Raw genomic sequence first — 16516 nt, 5'->3', positions numbered from 1 at the left:
TGAAACACAGCCAACCAAATCCTCAGTTAGTTCTCCAATTCCACTCTTTTTCATGTTACAATATAATAAAATCAAATCAATTTCAGAAATTGAAAATGATATATATATATATATATCTATATATATATATAWAATCTAACTTTTTCCATTTATTTTTCTTTGAAGAGTTTTTGTGAGCTACGCCATAATGATGCAGTACATTTTACATAAAAAGTGTATCAATATTAACCAGCTGTCAGCTTTGGGTATAAACAAACCTATACTTTAAAAAGAAAAAAAAAAAAAAACAAACAGAAAAGTTTCTTGGTGTGTGTCGTCGCCTTAGGTGTAACCGCCGACTGCCGATGTCTTGGTTTGATCATAGCAACCGTCTGACAGCTCAGCAGGTTGTGTAATCAGTAATCAGCAGTGAGATGGCGGTTTACTCAGTCCCAACACACCTGAGCAGAGAGACGCCTGATTATGCTTGGCCTCTTTAACGGGATGTTCCACCAGCTGTTGACACATGCACSGCTAAAAGGCGGCCTCCTCCCCTTGCATTCCTTCTTTTACGGCTCTGAAACCCTGCCAGCACTACGAGCACGTCTCACTCAATGCTGATCAGCAGCTTGATCTTCCATAACATATCTATTGTAACGGAAAGGTTTTATGTTTATCAGGCAAAAAATAAAAAAATAAAAAATGTTTAAAGAAGTGTCTTAACTGGAGGGCTTACAAAAAATGATTAAATACTAAAATTGTTGGTGGCTGAAGTGATGATTCTTTCTCCATTGTTTCTGGGAAGTATATTCATCAAAGCAAGCTGGCACACAGAGCAAGCAGAGTGAATCAAATTGCTTTCATATTTTAATAAATTAAGMTAATTCCAGAATCCACAATGATCAAAGTGAAAACAGAAAAGGGAAAGGAGTGAAAAATAACCATAATGACATCAAAATGACTAATCAGTAAATTATTTTTACTGATTGAAACAGTAGAGATAAAAAAAAGGTTATGTTTATTCATAAAGAACTCTCATAAAAAACTGCATGAAGTAGTCTGGTCAGCTCAGATGAGTCAAGTTTAACAGAACTTTCCAGATAAAAAAAAAAAAAGACAGACAATGGTTGTGCACGTTAGGACTTGTGCTGAACTAATTATAAGTAGACATGAATGTGCAAGTCTTAAAAACCTGAAGGTGTTGTCAAGGCTTAACAAGTACATTACAAAAGTGCAATATCTTGTAATACTTTTACAGAATGTCGTCACACCCTGTTCTACTGTAGAAATTAAAGGACAAACTTTGGAAAAAAAAAATTAAAGCTTAAAGAAGCCTTTATTTAATTTCCAGATTATCTCAATGTGGGAGGAGGGGTGGGGAAGTGCAGCATTACAGCAAGTTCTCACAACAGAAAAATCTAAGATATTATCTGCTTCAGGCTCTACAATTATAGAAAGCTGAAAGTATTTTTTTTTTTAACTGTTTAAAGCATTTAAACAGAGCAGAGTGATGTGGAGCACTTAGTCTGTAAACTGTGGTTTATTTGTCGTAGATGCTTAGGAGAGGAATACCTTCATAGTATTCCAGCCTGGGAGGTATATTCCCAGGTTGGGAATATACTTTGATAGATGACAGAAGATGCAGTTATGGAATAATGATATACTACAGTTTTGCTGAATTTTGTTTACTGCAACAGGGAAGACAGCAGCTGCAGACTGCCTATTAATACCAGTTCATGCCAAATCTAAATAAAAAAACCTCATGGCGCTAGAGTCGCATCAAAACATAATCCTCCTTAAATTTGTGTCACGCTCCACCTCTGGAAATATACAAATAAGTCTATCTGTTGCTTTTTAAAGKATGTCTGCTGACAGACATGCAGACAAGAAACTGGAACAAGCTCAAAACCCAACTGGGAATTAATATAAAATGCATGTTAATGAACTGAACAACCATGTCTTTACTGTCATTCTTTATTATGAGCAGAGTGATGTGGAGCACTTAGTCTGTAAACAAGCAAAGTGAAGAACAATTTTTAGTGAACAAATTACATAGGGAATGTACGCAGCAAGCTCTAAGTTGTTTTATGGTGTAGATGTGTAAAATTACAATTTAGATATTTTTAATCTTATTTTAAAACCTTGCTATGACAAAACTTAATATATATCTTATTATTTTCTAATAATTACTTAAAGTAATGATTTGGCCATATGTTGGCTCTGACATAGTATGTTTCCTCAATTTTTAATCTTGAGAAAGAAATTAAAACTGTAATTTCAGTGAATGTGTGCCCGTCTCAGGTAGTTGTGCATTTTATAGGTTGGAACAACATGGGTTTTTTTTATTTTTTATAATGCAGATGTGGAACATGTTTCTACTCCTATGGGATGTAGCATACTATAGAGGCAATCATTCTGCAGCTCTGCTAAGGTATTATGGAATCCCAGACTGTTTTAACAGAAACATTGTCTGCATTGTTGGCTCTGCCATCTATCGTTTTCCTCATTACTCTACTCCATCTGTCTGTTGATCAGGTCTCTGATTTAGGGGCAGTTTAACACAGGAAATGGAACAGCACAGCCCATGTCCAGAAAACATGGAAGATCTTGCAGCACAGGGTCCAGTTGCAGATCATACTTCACCTAATCTCCCCCAAATTCCTGGGTTGACTTGCTTCATAATGGTGCAGCTATCACTATAGACTGTGCACATTTTTCTACAACACTTTTTCCTTCCACTCAACTATACAATAATATGCTTGTAGCACAACATCATATAATTATTTTTTTAGCCATGAAATGTTGTGTTGTACCCTTTTTGTAGAGCATGATAATGACTGCCTGATAGACAACTATCTTCGTTTGATATAATAAATCATCTATGTTAAAAACAAATTGTATTGTTTTTGTGTAATATTAAGATTTTCTGAAAAACTGAATTTTTGATTTTCTTTAGCTGAAAACCATATCAAAGGKAATACTTTGTTTCACTCAAATTCAGAGTGAAACATATCACTGAATTTGTGTTTTATGTTTTGAACTGAATTTCTGAAATAAATCAACTTTCTGTTGATTTTCCAGTTTTTGTAGGTATAGAAAATAGAAAATGTAGCACRATGAACAGATCAGATGTTACCTTGAGAAGATGCAGCTGCAGCTTGTTGAATCGAAGCAGTGTCTTTGCTTAGCTTCTTCTTTGCCTCCAGAACTGGGTTCTCAAACTGGGTCCTCTGATTGATGTGGCTGAAACAAACATGTTCAGTTTTAAGTGATGAATGACTCTCAACCATTTGCATCAGTTTCTTGTGGAGGGATGCTGAAGCAACACCACCACCTTTTACAAACGGAACACATGGAGAAAACGACTGGATTGTATCACATTGTTTTCTGTGGAATGGCTTTTAGCCACCTAATATTCCAGGAAATGAAGCTCAGACAGTGAGAAACATCCTGTTCCTCAACAAGAAGGTAAACAGCTTGTTCCCCTCCTGGCATACAAACCAGGACCGTTGTTTCAAAGGGAACTCATTTCAAACTAAACACTGGCAGCTACAAGCTCCATCAATATAGCATTGACTTTCCATGTCCAAACACTGCAAGTTTCTTCCTCTTGTCATTTCTACCTTGAAGGTTTTCATCTGCTGCCTGAGCAATAAAACAACACGAGCTTTTCCCTTCTGTTTCATCACAGCAGCGAACAGGCTCTTCCTTCAGCCCTCATTCTGCTGTTTCAATGTGTTCTGGTTAAGAATCTCCCTGTTCCATTTCCCTCCATTGTTGATGAAATGCTAAACTTAATGGCTTCTTCACTCATTTCCAACTGTGATGCTGAGTGCAAAAACATATAACACACATACAACCATCATGGAATAATATACTCTCCAAGTATTGCTCCATGTACACAAACTGACTGACACATAACGCAGCGAGAGTCCAATCAATGTTGTGCTTACAGGCAGGTCACAGCACAGAGTTTCACTTTGCCACCCACTGATAAACAAGAGGAAAATCCTTATCAAACTCTTTCAGGTAAATGCTTCCTCTCTGCATGTTACATAACTCGACGTTTTCTCACCCAAAATGACACTACAGCCATTTGTTTTATTTTTAGACAGAACAGATTCTTGCCAGTTTGCTCTTCATAAACACAAAGCAGTAAAATCATCGCAGCACGTGCTCTCATCCTTTATGTACGTCTGGTTATAATAGGATGTAAACAAAAAAAAAGATCATGCCAAAAAAAAATGAATTTCAAAACACAGGATTAATTACACTTACTCAACGTAGTACGTGCCATATTGTGGGTCATCAATTTCTTCCCAGCCATACGGTAGCTCTGGACGACRAAAACAGTGTGTCATTATTTTGCGAGAAATGCCGGTAACAATCAGGAAGGATGAACTGAATAAATAGACAGTATTTATGACATGTCTGGGAATTGTAACCAGTTCAGCATAATGATCAGGCACAATTTTACACTGTCAGATAAAATGTTGATTATTTTCATCCCCTATTGGTTTTTTCACTGTGGATAACAACAGTCCCTTTACCAGCTTGAACAAGCATCTTTACCAGGGCTTTTGCTTTTGTTCTAGTCTACATTTAATACCCTAACACAGTGGAACACAAAACCCGCCTGTTTCCTGAATTGTATGATGTCTGGACTTTCCCATGCTGTTTCTACTTGACTTGAAATTATATTTGCATACCATTTTTTTGAACAATGACTATATTCTGGCACSTTTAGGTGCACATTTTTCTTCCTGATATCCCTTTCAGACACATTTGATTTTTGCCTTAAAATAGATCCACAGATTATTGTCAGATAACTAGAAGCCTATAAGAAAGACTTCMTGCAATTGTTTAKAGGTAAGCACACTTACAGTACATACACTTCTGACTTTGAAGAAAGCAATAAATAAAAGTATCGGAAAAAAATGTTCTCCTTATTCTGACTTTTAGCAAAAACAAATGAACTCAGAGGATCTAAATWTCTTAAAAAGGGAAATATCTTCTTTCTTGACAGACAAGAACAAAATCTTGTCTTTTCATGAGCTGCGTGTAAATCTCCGATTTCAGTTCTTATTTTTATAAAAACTTGTCTTGATTAACATAACACATGATGTAAATCAAGTGTTTTATTGTGAAATTAAAGTTTTCTGTTCCTAAAACAGAAAACATAGTGTCCAAACTGCAGGAAAAATGTCCACCAACATAAAAGKGAAGTAGAAAAAATRCTTTTTATAAAAATAAAACCATTTTGTACTCCACTGTATGTTCACATKGATTTATCTCAGAAACAACAGAAACACATCAGAGTGTGTGCCAATGACTTGTGGTACACACTGGTGGAAAACTGTGTCATTAGGAGACAGTTTTTCTGAAAATAGCTGCTAGATAAAATGCTGCACTTAACCTCACCATGGCAACCTGAACTCGTAGCAGATGGACAGCTGATAATCATCAACGTCTCTCATCTATGTTCTGTTTACACAGAATTTAATCGCTGCAGATTGAACTTTTCAGCGTCGAGGAAGCAGACATTAATATGAAGTATCTCAATTCCYTCTGCAGTTACTCCAGAAATTACATCTCCAGTTGTRTCACTACGTAGCAGTTAAAGTTTGCATTAAACTTTTTTGCAACACGCAGAGCAGTTCTATAGCTTGTAATAAGCAAGTAGACTGGAATGAATGATGCACGTAATTTCCTGTTGAAAATATAAGCCAGAAAGAGAGAAAAGATAGAGAAAGAAAAAAAAAGGCTCTCAARGCAACAGAAAGCTAGGAGTTGCCTTTCAGAAGAATCATGTAGGTTTTTCTTGTAAAAATCCATTAAAAACTTGCTGAAGGGTTCAACTCTTTCAGAAGTGGCCTCTGTTCATTTCTGTCTGCACTTAAGCCAACACTATCATCCTGGGGATACAAAAAGAACCTCATGTCTGATATTCCTTTAAGGAGATGCCTGTCTCCAAATTTCAAGATATTTAGGCCACGTTCCTGAGGGTTATTTTAAGTGGTCAAAACATGTCAAAATGAAAAATGTTAGGTTAAAATGTTAGGCATAAATTTCATAAGACAGTAGATTATATATTTTTCTGAATGCATGTGTAGAGGTTAGCAGAACTATTTATGCTTGAGTAAACTAGAAAAGCACAACACGTACCGCCGTCCTCACACTTCTCTGGGGGCTTCGCCTTTTTCGCCAAGCGGGGGTCCAACCATGTGGTCGTCTTTGTATTGTGACTGTGTACCACAAAAACAGCAGGCAGAAAATATCAACAACAATATTACCAGAAGGGAAAAAGAAGCTGAAGCAAGAGAACTGACTGAAAGAGTCTCAAAGCTGCCTGCATAATATGCTCTTGCGGACAAGTGCATTGGTTTCTGTTCGCTGTGTTTATGTTTAGGTGGCCTTTTCTCGGAGAAGGACTAAATCCTCTGAATGTGAAACATGTCTCGTTTATTCTCAAAYGGATTAAATATCTGGAGTGTGTAATCAACAGAAAAAAATCACAATAGTCTTCTAATATCTCCAGAGATAAGCGGCTTATAACCAAATATGAATGAAAGACAACACTAATAACTAGACCTTGGAAATGTATGTTTGCTTTACAATAACATGAAAAGAAAAGAAACTGGTTTTGCACAAAGAGCTTAAAATATCCAATATCCAAAAAGTCCAATATCCAAAACCTATGTTGTGTTGAACTGAACAAGAACAAAAAAATAACACTGACAAGTTTTGTTTTTTTTTTTGCTATTTTCTTTTAGAATCCGTGAAATTCTGAGATATTCCTTTGCTATCAAGAACAAAAGAAAGTGGATTTACCAAAACAGCAGCTCTATTGTTGCCAACCCAGTGATGACACAAAAGCACAATTGTGCAGTGACAATCAAACCTAATATGTCATGCCTTCTTTGACAGGTTGAAAAGTACGTTTGTACTGAAACGTTTGATGTATTACTTATCGAATTGTGAGAAGGTTAAAATAAATCAAATACTAAATGAGATTAAGTGCAGAAACTAACTTGTTTATATTAGTTTGTCCCTTATTATATGAAAAGCAAGATAAATCAAGCCTGTACATAGTTTTAAAATAGCTCTTTTTTCATTGACTCTAATCGGTGTGTTAGATGACTAAAGTGTCCCTCAGCAGTCTATCGTCACATCAGCGCTGTCTCACTTACTCTATGAAGTAGACCATGCCAGTTTCAGTGTAAGCCATCTCCCAGTTGTAAGGCAGGGGTTCCAGGCTGTCATCGCGGGGAAGAGAGCTCCATGTACGGAAGTCCATGGTGCTGCTGGACTGATTGTAGCTGGGCACCGTTTTCCTCCAGTCCTTGTGCTCTAGAGAGAGTGGATGGACATGATAAAAAAAGGGGAATAAAAATAGAAAAAGACAGTTAAAGGTTAGCCCGCAGAAACACAGAGGCCAGCTACTTTATATTACCTGCTTCAGGGGAGTAAAAGAAGAGGATATTCAGCTCATAAGATTTGCATGGAAGTGATGATGTGTGTGCGTGTGTGGGCCTGCCAAGGGGTTGTTTTGCATTTACCACAGCATGCTGTTAGTCCTTTTGCCTATGTATATACACATGTATATTTYCCACAGTTCACAGTGATAGAGGTGAGAGTTCACACACGTAGACCCATTTCAATTCAAAAGCAATTACAATTTTATAATTCTTCCATGCTGTTTACACTGTAGCATWCTCCTTTTCTTTTACTGAGAAACTACATCATAATGAACATGAAACATGCAACAAAGGCCCAGCTAATTCACTTTGCACTCAGTGCTTTTCCTCAGAAGATGGTTATAAAAGATGAAAGACAAGAGCTTTTTATCCTTTCCTTTTTATGTAGAGCCAACCTCCCAACAATAGAAAATAATGTCGAAAGATGTAATGTCCAGCACACACCTAAAGCATTTCAAAGCATTCGTGTTTGCAAAATAAACTGCCCCACATGAACAGTAGAATTGGTTTTAATAATCTGAACACGCTGTTCCACAGCAGCACTCTGGTAATATGGCRCCTTTTTAACTGGTCTCCTTTTTGCCTCTAAGATCAAAAACACACACTTGYGCTTCATCTTTACAGATACAAAATGCACATGGCATGTTTGAAGATGTGCACTTGTCATGTAGACACTTAGAGAACCAGCCTGAGGGAATGGCCCAAGGGAAAGATGAGTTCATCAGCAAGGTTCAAAGCAAGGTGAGGGCCCACTTGACGGTAGGACTGTAGTTGATAATGACAGTCTGAGCTCTGATGAAGAGCTTAGAAACACAGAGCTCACATTTTCCATTAACCTTCTTTTTCATTCCACCATGCTTGTTCTGCCCATCTATGGCTGGTCTGAGATCGCTCTGCAGCAGTGCTTCAGCAGGGCAGTCATTTGTGACCAGCTTTCTTCCATAAAAAGAAGTCTGGATCATTTAGTGTTTGATTTCAATATGACAGAGCCGTTGGGTAAACAGACACTGGATCTCTGTGAATCCTTTGTGCAGCTGAGCAAGCAGTGTAGGAGCAGTTTCTGTCAAAACAATGTTTCATTCTGGAGAACTTATTTTCAGCTTGGACTTGATTCAATGTTCACCCCAATTCTCTCTCTCTAAAAAAAAAAAAAAGGCCAGGTATGTTACCAAGCATGTAACCTACTTCTGTCACAGGAGTTTTCTCCTTGAAAGCTTTAAGGGGAGATTTACTCTCTGGAGAGACGAGGAGCTGAGCTGATTGAACTCCGAGTCTCTGTCAAGGTGACCTGTGAAAAAGTGAACTGGCTGGACTCAGCAACAGCTTTGTTAGGTGTAGAGATGCACAAATCATATTTTTCCTAGATAGTACTTATTTCTTGTTCATTTAGAGATCTGACTTGCTAATTCAGCTTTTGTTGTTTTTCTGAAAACAATTAACAAATAAAACAGAAAAATGCTACAGGTTCTTTGTTAGAGGAAAGTTTTAATTGAGTTTAACCAATGTGTAAATTTGGTTTTTGCACTAAACTCAACCTGCCCTTTTGACCTTTTACCATTTGAATCAATATTTTATAGACATCAAACTGTGTTTTAGAGAATGTGTAGAATTATTCAGTTAATGTTTGAACAGTGTAAGTATTTTAGAGTTGCTGTCTGTCTGAAAGCAAGTTTATTTGTTGTTGTCCATCACTTTTACCAGTTCTCCAAGCTGTTTGTACTTTCCACTAGACAAGTCAGGCTCACTCCAACTGAGTYGTGCTTTGCCAGAGGGCCTTTAATTTTAGGGTAACATTWTGATATTGGGCGATCTCGTGAAATGCCTTTTCACCACATTCAACATTCATTTTTGCAACAAAATGACAGAGGCATGCAATTTTGACAAAGAAACCTAAAAACTACTTTTTCTCTAATCTGTTTTAACCTAATCCGAGTCCACAAGACATGTATATTTTTGACAAAACAACCTTGAAGTTAAATAAGAATCCAAAACATTGTCCACTAAGCTTTTTAAAGTTAATCTATTTTCCAGACTATAAGTTGCACTTTCATGCATTTGGTAGTCYTTCAACTTGTTAGTTAGGTGAGACATTATGACGCATTTTTTGACTGATGCATTAAATATTAATTCACACTGACAAACAAGAGCCAAGGAATAAAGTATAAACATTACCATCTGCAGCCCCTTTCCTTAACAAGTTGAAAGGAAGATGTGCTGCTGGAAGAGCCAAGCGTTATATCTCCATGCCCTAGTAGTTGCAAAGGGGATGAATAAAAATGTCTTTGCAGGTGAACCTACTTGSTGTTGCCACTTTATTCAGTGCGTAAAGCAGTATCACCCTGGATTTACAATGCATGCATCTCCGCTCCTCTCCAACAGCGAGTTGCGGAGTGGAGCCATGACTGACCACACTGACTTATAGAAAGGACATCAGTGTGTCAAAAACTACCAGCAGACCTGCGAGCTTTGGTTGAGTAGTTYCCATAAGTTCATTGAAAAGCAGGTACCCAAACCCAGCGTGTCACCAGATTACATATGTTGTACAGTTTCCAAATAAATGCAAATTCTATGKKKTTTTTTTTWMYYYTYMARRWKSMWTTTTTKRAMMAWKSMAMYTWMMRKYCMRKKSSRMYTKGKKRWKRWWMMWTWAMYTWAMMRGGKYMMMCYKRAWWMMMMRSMRGSMWTKRAATTTTTTTTWWWWWTKYRMAMAYRWRARAKAWAWASWKWYWMWAAMMYMTMTYTKTRWMAMWAWRMRSASMMCRSKGWRAWRWSWSYKSTKTWWWRTRWMACRCKSWWRSSSYTTKRAAWKRAMYKRMCMRGSMAWYCMWTKRMCMRSSGGGGSCYYYYMWYMWYMWYCYYCYYCYYSGGKWMMRSSSYWKYCYTYCYWWYCMWYYTWMYKRMYKRRGKKGKKSSSYTYCYKGGRAMCYYSSCSSYKRARKYCYYMWYMAAMMRRMMCYKRWYCMMCMRGKYMRGSYKSMMCMRGKTKGGSYYYKSYKGRRGSYTKGGGGKYCCMWWRKWRKTWMCYTWWKRAWKRAAAAAAARRAARRAWKRWKRAAMMAWWRRAAWWMMRRAAMYKGRRSYYYWAWYMAMMAWWAARSMAAWKRWTWAAAAAWATATATATTTGTGKTATATCTGCCTGTTTGTGGTAGGTGATATATAAACCAGTACATCTAACATTAATCAAATAAGATGATTATATTCTCAAAATGTCACACAGCAGTACCTCAGACTCCCAAGTTCCTTATTCCTTATACTTCCTCCTTTGCATGATTTTCACGTCTTTTAACCTTCTGCTTTGTTTTCCCTCAATAACTGCACCACAGGGCGGTCATGACTCATGTAACATTAAAATCACTTCACTTGGAATTTGCCAGCAACTAATTACACTGATCATTGAATACAGCAATTATCTATCTCTCACTTCGTGTTTTTTCCTTGGTGAAGAAAGACCTTGTGTATACTGAGCATAAATATCCATAGAGATCACAGCACCCTTAAAGAGAAGGGGATGAAGTGCAAAACTTTGTTAAATTATTTTCTCATTTAACTCGTGGGGTGATCCATCTATCTATGGGCTGGTGAGCAGTATGTGGAATGCAATTTAGGCACAGAATAAGTAATTATTCCACCTCCATTAGGATTATAAATAATGTGCCCACTAATTTACATTCTAACCATTTATTATGATTATTTGTTTTTTAAGCGTTGCTCTGTCAGAAGTGTTTACTCTAAAACCACCAGATTATTTTCTGGCAGTCCATTTGGAAGATAAAATATTTACATAGTYYCTACAATAAGCAATCTCGGCTAAAACAAGGAATGTAATTGGATTAATTAAAGTATGTAGAGAAATACCACAGGGAAATTTGAATCTCTGGCAATTTAATTAGCCGCCATCAACTTGATCATACTTTAAGTTACTCCCAGTTGTGAAGGAGCTGTGATATGCTGTGCTTTTGATGTACTTAAGTTTTAACACACCAACATAACAAATGCTGTTTTTGTGGAAGCAGCATTTATCAACTCTAGATCTTTTTATAGCATGAGGGGAAAGAAAAGAAAGCTGACATCAGCATGGAGTGCAAAGAACAGAGRGCTCTGAGGACAACATCACAGTCATTCCAGCAGCTTTACAGCACTAACACTGACACCACAACTGCTTTTCTGATAAGTGAGCTCATCTTGAACCCGGCCTCATCTCTGCAGGCATGCTAACGACAATACAAAGCGATCTAGGTTAATGCAACGATTGCCGATCTCCCTTCAAAGCAGGAGGAAGATTGAGGAGAGGGAGGCTGGATGAAAGCCGGCCCCTCCTCTGTTGACATGCAACTCTGTGTTTACTAAATGACACTCATCCGCATTTGTCAAAGATGGCTTCATTAACAGGAGTTGCATAACGATAGCGGGGAGAGATTGGGTGTGCTGCCTAATCCCTGCCTGTCTCCCGCTGCACACTGACATTCATCAGCCAGACGCTACCTCTGTGATTAATTACTTACAAACATGTGTCTTGGCCCCTGATAAATGTGTGCTGCATATAGAGAAGTGTGTGAAAGCAGTGTGTCAGTGAAGATTTGTGGCACCATTTGCCATTACGAATGATGGCAAGCCTCATAAGCAGATGAGACCGGGAAACTTGTCCGGCGGTACTTGTGAACCTCGTGTCACAAGGTTGATGAGCCGGGGGAAGAGTGAGCTGACTCTTTCAAAGAGTGTGCAAGCCATTTCATGGTCGTGGGCTCAGCGAGTGGAAATGAAAAGATTCCTGTCGTCAATGACAGTCTGTAGAGGCTGCACAAGGTCACGAGCCCCTTCATCTTGCCACAATCAGACAGAGCAGACAGATACACAGTCAAACAACCATTCAACTATGACCTAAATGCTCCACTCACATTCAAATCCAATTTAATYTCCTTTCCTTTTTTCTGTCTCATAAAAGTGCGACTCATTAACSCTGCRGGGGCTCCAAAACAGCTCCATTGRAATAGACGTCCATTTGGGAAAATATTTGTATTTCTTTACAGTAAATTACACAGTAAAACCCAGTTAGTTCTCCTTACTTAAAAAAWATATATATTTGCAATATCATTGCCCCAAAATGTTTTAGTTTTTATTAATTTAACCGATTGAGCAATGTTAACTTGTACAATTCTAGTGGGCGTTAACTTAAGTTAACTTAATAAATTAGTTTAGAGATCAGTGAATAAACTTKCTCTTTTCTAACAATGTCAGCCTTTCCCGTCAGCTGTGCCGCTAGTCTTGAACAGGACTAGTCAGTTTTGGTCCTCTGGCTTAGTTCAGGTTGAAATCAGGGGACCCAGAGGCACTGAGATTGAGAAGGGACCAGCACACTCAGAAAGTCCCGCTGTGAGTCCCTGGCACAGATGGCTTCCAATTCTCCTTGCCAGAAAGTATGAGAGCCTCTGGCTCAACCAGCCTTTACTAAAGTTTGCAACCTACCAAGAACAGCAGGGACATACAAGTAGATTCTTTGAATAGTTATGCAAAGGTAAAAAGCTGTATGATGTCAGGAAAACATGACATTGGGATTTTTTGTAGAAAATTGTGAAAATAACATTTACTGCACMACACTTTCCTCTTAACTCGAACATTAATAATGATGATGTCACCATTTCACATTCAAAGTACAGAACAGCTTTCAGCAGACAATTTGTTTGGGTCAGGGAAACTAGGGAAAATGTCACATTAGTGAAATTTTAAAGTGTGTTCTATTCATCCTTTTGCTTATTGGCTGTTTGATGTCAAATTTATATTAATTCACCTTAAAATTTTTCTTACCATAGTAAAAACCTTCCCACTGGTCTACACTTTGCCGTGTACAGAGGATCATAGCTCTCAGKTATTGACAAATGATTGCTTTCTGGAGGAATGATCTCCATCCATCCATCCATTTTCTTGACACCCTTGTCCCTTTGTGGGGTCGGGAGGGTTGCTGGTGCTTATCTCCAGCTAACGTTCCGGGCGAGAGGTGGGGTAGGAATGATCTCTGTTCAGGTATTAAATTTTACCCAATAGCCAATGTTTGGTYGTGATGTATGTAAGGCGTATRAACCTCAGCAGAAATTGCCTACGCTGTAAACAACCATCCTCCACTGTGAAGGGAGAAGCGTCACTGCCATTGCTAAATCWACATGTAGACTACAATTCTGAAACCACACAGAAAATCAACGTCATCATTCACAACAACTCCTTTCTGTTTGCTGATTGACTCCGTAGAAATTCTACCAGGGAAATCAATATCAATCGGAGAAAGCCCGGATGAGCCGTTAAGGCAGATTTRAATCGAGTGGATTTGCATTCTCAACTCAGTCTGTTTGACATGAGAAGGTTTCTTTCCTGAGCACAAAAACAAATTTAAAAATAGCAAGAAGCCAAAGCAACCATACTCACACAAGTCTCTGGGACCTGGCAGTTGTTTGGAACTGTGTTTGTGATCAATTTTGTCTTTAAGTCTCTTGTTTTTTTTATGTCAAAGTAAAGCTCTACCGTTTTTTTTATTTTTCCACTCATCTTCAATGTTTTCTTTACTTCGTTCAGTAATGTGTCTGAACACAGCTTCTTTGCATTAACACTCTAATTCCACATGAAGAGTGAAGAACCTCCAGATTGTCCAATCCAAAGCAAACGAGACCAGTGTCGCTTTCCTTTCTGAAAGTGACCTCTGTTGGTCCCCAGAAGCAGTGCTGTCATCTGTGGCCAGACATGTCTCTGAGCCAAAGGGATGGTCGACAAGGAAGCTGCCTGTTTGTTGGGATCCTGCCAGTTCCTTGGGCAACTGATAGTACAGCCTGTGTTGGACCTAAAAGGACTTTCCCCTTTGTTTTAAGTAGATGCTGATGAGATTATGGGTGGATTCTTTGTGTCTCTTCTCTTTCCCATTTTCTCTTYTCATGTATTAGAACTAGGTCATAATTTCTGAATCAGCCCCTTCRACAGAGCCTTCTTCTTGACATCTAAATATTAGTCATCTTGACTTGAYTTAAAAAGTCTTGACTAAAAGAAGAGTMTATGCTGCATTTTGGTGCATTGTAAGTGAACTATTAGACCTTCATGTTCTATTATTTAATATTACACTTAAAATTGTGCAAAAATATCTTCTTTTATCTTTTAAAGTGAGACAGTTAAGRTCAAGAATCCATCTTCAGCTGAAATTTATGTTAAAGATAAACCAAGAGACTGATCTGTTGTTTGATCACCGGTGATATTGTTTGGGTTATTTACATTAAAATCACTTAAACTAGCAGACGTGAAATGTAACAGCTTACCAAACGCTTCATCCAAGCACTTCTTTGTGGTTGTGAAATTACATACATTGATTTTGTGGAGACTATTGTGCTTCACAGAAAAGGTAGAGTTAATAGGACCATTTATGAAAGGATCATTGATAAAGAAGGATGAAAATCACATGTGACGCGACGCCAATAAAATATTTTAAAATGGAGAAAAAAATTCTGTGCAGGATCCATTAACATAATAAGCATTCAGGCAAGCCATTTGGGACTATTAGTGGAAGCATTATGATTAGCTAAGAATCCCATTAGCTCAGTACCTTGAGCACAACTCACTTACTGTACACTAATAAACTGAAGGTAATTCATGAGCTCTTCAATGAAGGACTGAAACCCATGTGAGCCATAAAAAGGAACAAATGCCCTTGTTTATTCCTCCCTTTTCACAGAAAAATGGGCCACACTTCAAGCACGGCTAAATGGAATAAATCCCATTCCCCGGTCCGATTACTTCCAGCTCCTCTTTAAGTTCCCTGTGCAGCTGGGAGATCAACACTGTCTTCCACAGAAGCCGGGCAGTGCCTTCTGCTGACTGGGCTTATGAGTAAGGGAAGAGGAAGGGGTAACTGCTATAAGAGTATTCCCTCACGGGGATACTGTACCAAAATCTCCCCACTTTTCAGGGCTAATCCACACGTCTCCTCACAACCAGCCGGTCCTGCTTATACTTCTTTCATTGGAAGCTGAGAAGCTCAGCATCCTTTCAGTTCAGCTACTGTATGCTTGTCTGCTGTTTGCTCTCGATGTCTCTGCCTCTGCCTAATGTCAACATTTTACAAAGGTGGAAACCCTCCTGCATGGCTCCAGTTAGAGTAACATCTTCTTGTTGGCTTGTCAGCTTCGATATTTGAATTTTTGGATCATTTATTCAAACGTAAAAATGGATTTATGATTATGTAGAACTTTACACATACCATATCTCTACACCAGGGTTTTTTTTTTTCTGACAATAATATTTTCTCATATATTGATGGTGGATTTTACCTTAAAGGGGCAGTATTATGTAAAATCTACTTTTTTGAGCTTTACATCATGTTATAATGTTACAGCATGAGTTTTAGTCACTGAATGTAATGTGGTTACGTGATTGTACTATAAAATGAATATATGGTTGGAAAACACAAAGTACTCCCCTTTAACATTGGCCGATTGCCCCACTGGTCATTTTATCTGTATATGTAAACTGATAGAGATTCACAAATGAACAGAAGAAGAAATGCACCTGGGCACATCAAGCACCAAGCTGATCTCACCTGTGAAGCTCCTTCACTTTGGAAAAGGATTAGGCTTTATCTTTTAATTTCATAACTTATAAGCAGCAAAAGATGCAAAAGATAGGGAACGACAGAACCGTGCAGTAACAGTACGTTTTGATGTAACCGGAGGTTTCCCTTCCCAGACTTTTGGAAAAATCCTCTCCCATTTCACAGCAGCTTGGATTTGCCTCMRAGAAAAATGAGCTTAAAGAGAATGGGAAGATTATCGTGTCATTGCCATAATCATTGTGCAATAAGATAAATCCTCCTTTCCAGTTCCTTTATGAAAGAAATACAGTGAGACCATCTGACTTTCCAAGACATTTGAATCCTGAGAAAAAGCACATGTTCCATTATATTAAAATAAAAGATGCAGACAGTCTAACACAAAGCATCCCTGGTTTTGTACTCTTTACTGTAAATACCTCAACGAATGTTGCTAACTTTTAAGATACAATGCCTTTCAAAAGTATTTACATCATATTTTTTT

The 16516-nt window shown here is 37.9% G+C and overlaps 1 protein-coding gene across 1 annotated transcript in view; it reads right to left on the bottom strand.

Annotated features, from left to right (window-relative positions):
- Positions 1-16516, bottom strand: part of magi3b (membrane associated guanylate kinase, WW and PDZ domain containing 3b) — a 156909-nt gene that overhangs the window by 19890 nt on the left and 120503 nt on the right. Inside the window, exons 4-7 of the mRNA XM_017304634.1 lie at positions 7170-7418; positions 6145-6224; positions 4258-4315; positions 3116-3222 (exon numbers count right to left, since the gene is read on the bottom strand). Coding sequence (XP_017160123.1) covers positions 3116-3222; positions 4258-4315; positions 6145-6224; positions 7170-7418 — 494 coding nt within the window. The remainder of the gene's footprint in view (positions 1-3115; positions 3223-4257; positions 4316-6144; positions 6225-7169; positions 7419-16516) is intronic.

Source organism: Poecilia reticulata, linkage group LG5, assembly GCF_000633615.1.
Source record: "Poecilia reticulata strain Guanapo linkage group LG5, Guppy_female_1.0+MT, whole genome shotgun sequence".
In the NCBI taxonomy this organism is placed as follows: domain Eukaryota; kingdom Metazoa; phylum Chordata; class Actinopteri; order Cyprinodontiformes; family Poeciliidae; genus Poecilia; species Poecilia reticulata.
Note: the sequence above shows the minus strand (reverse complement) of the source record. Positions and strands in the feature narration are given on the sequence as shown.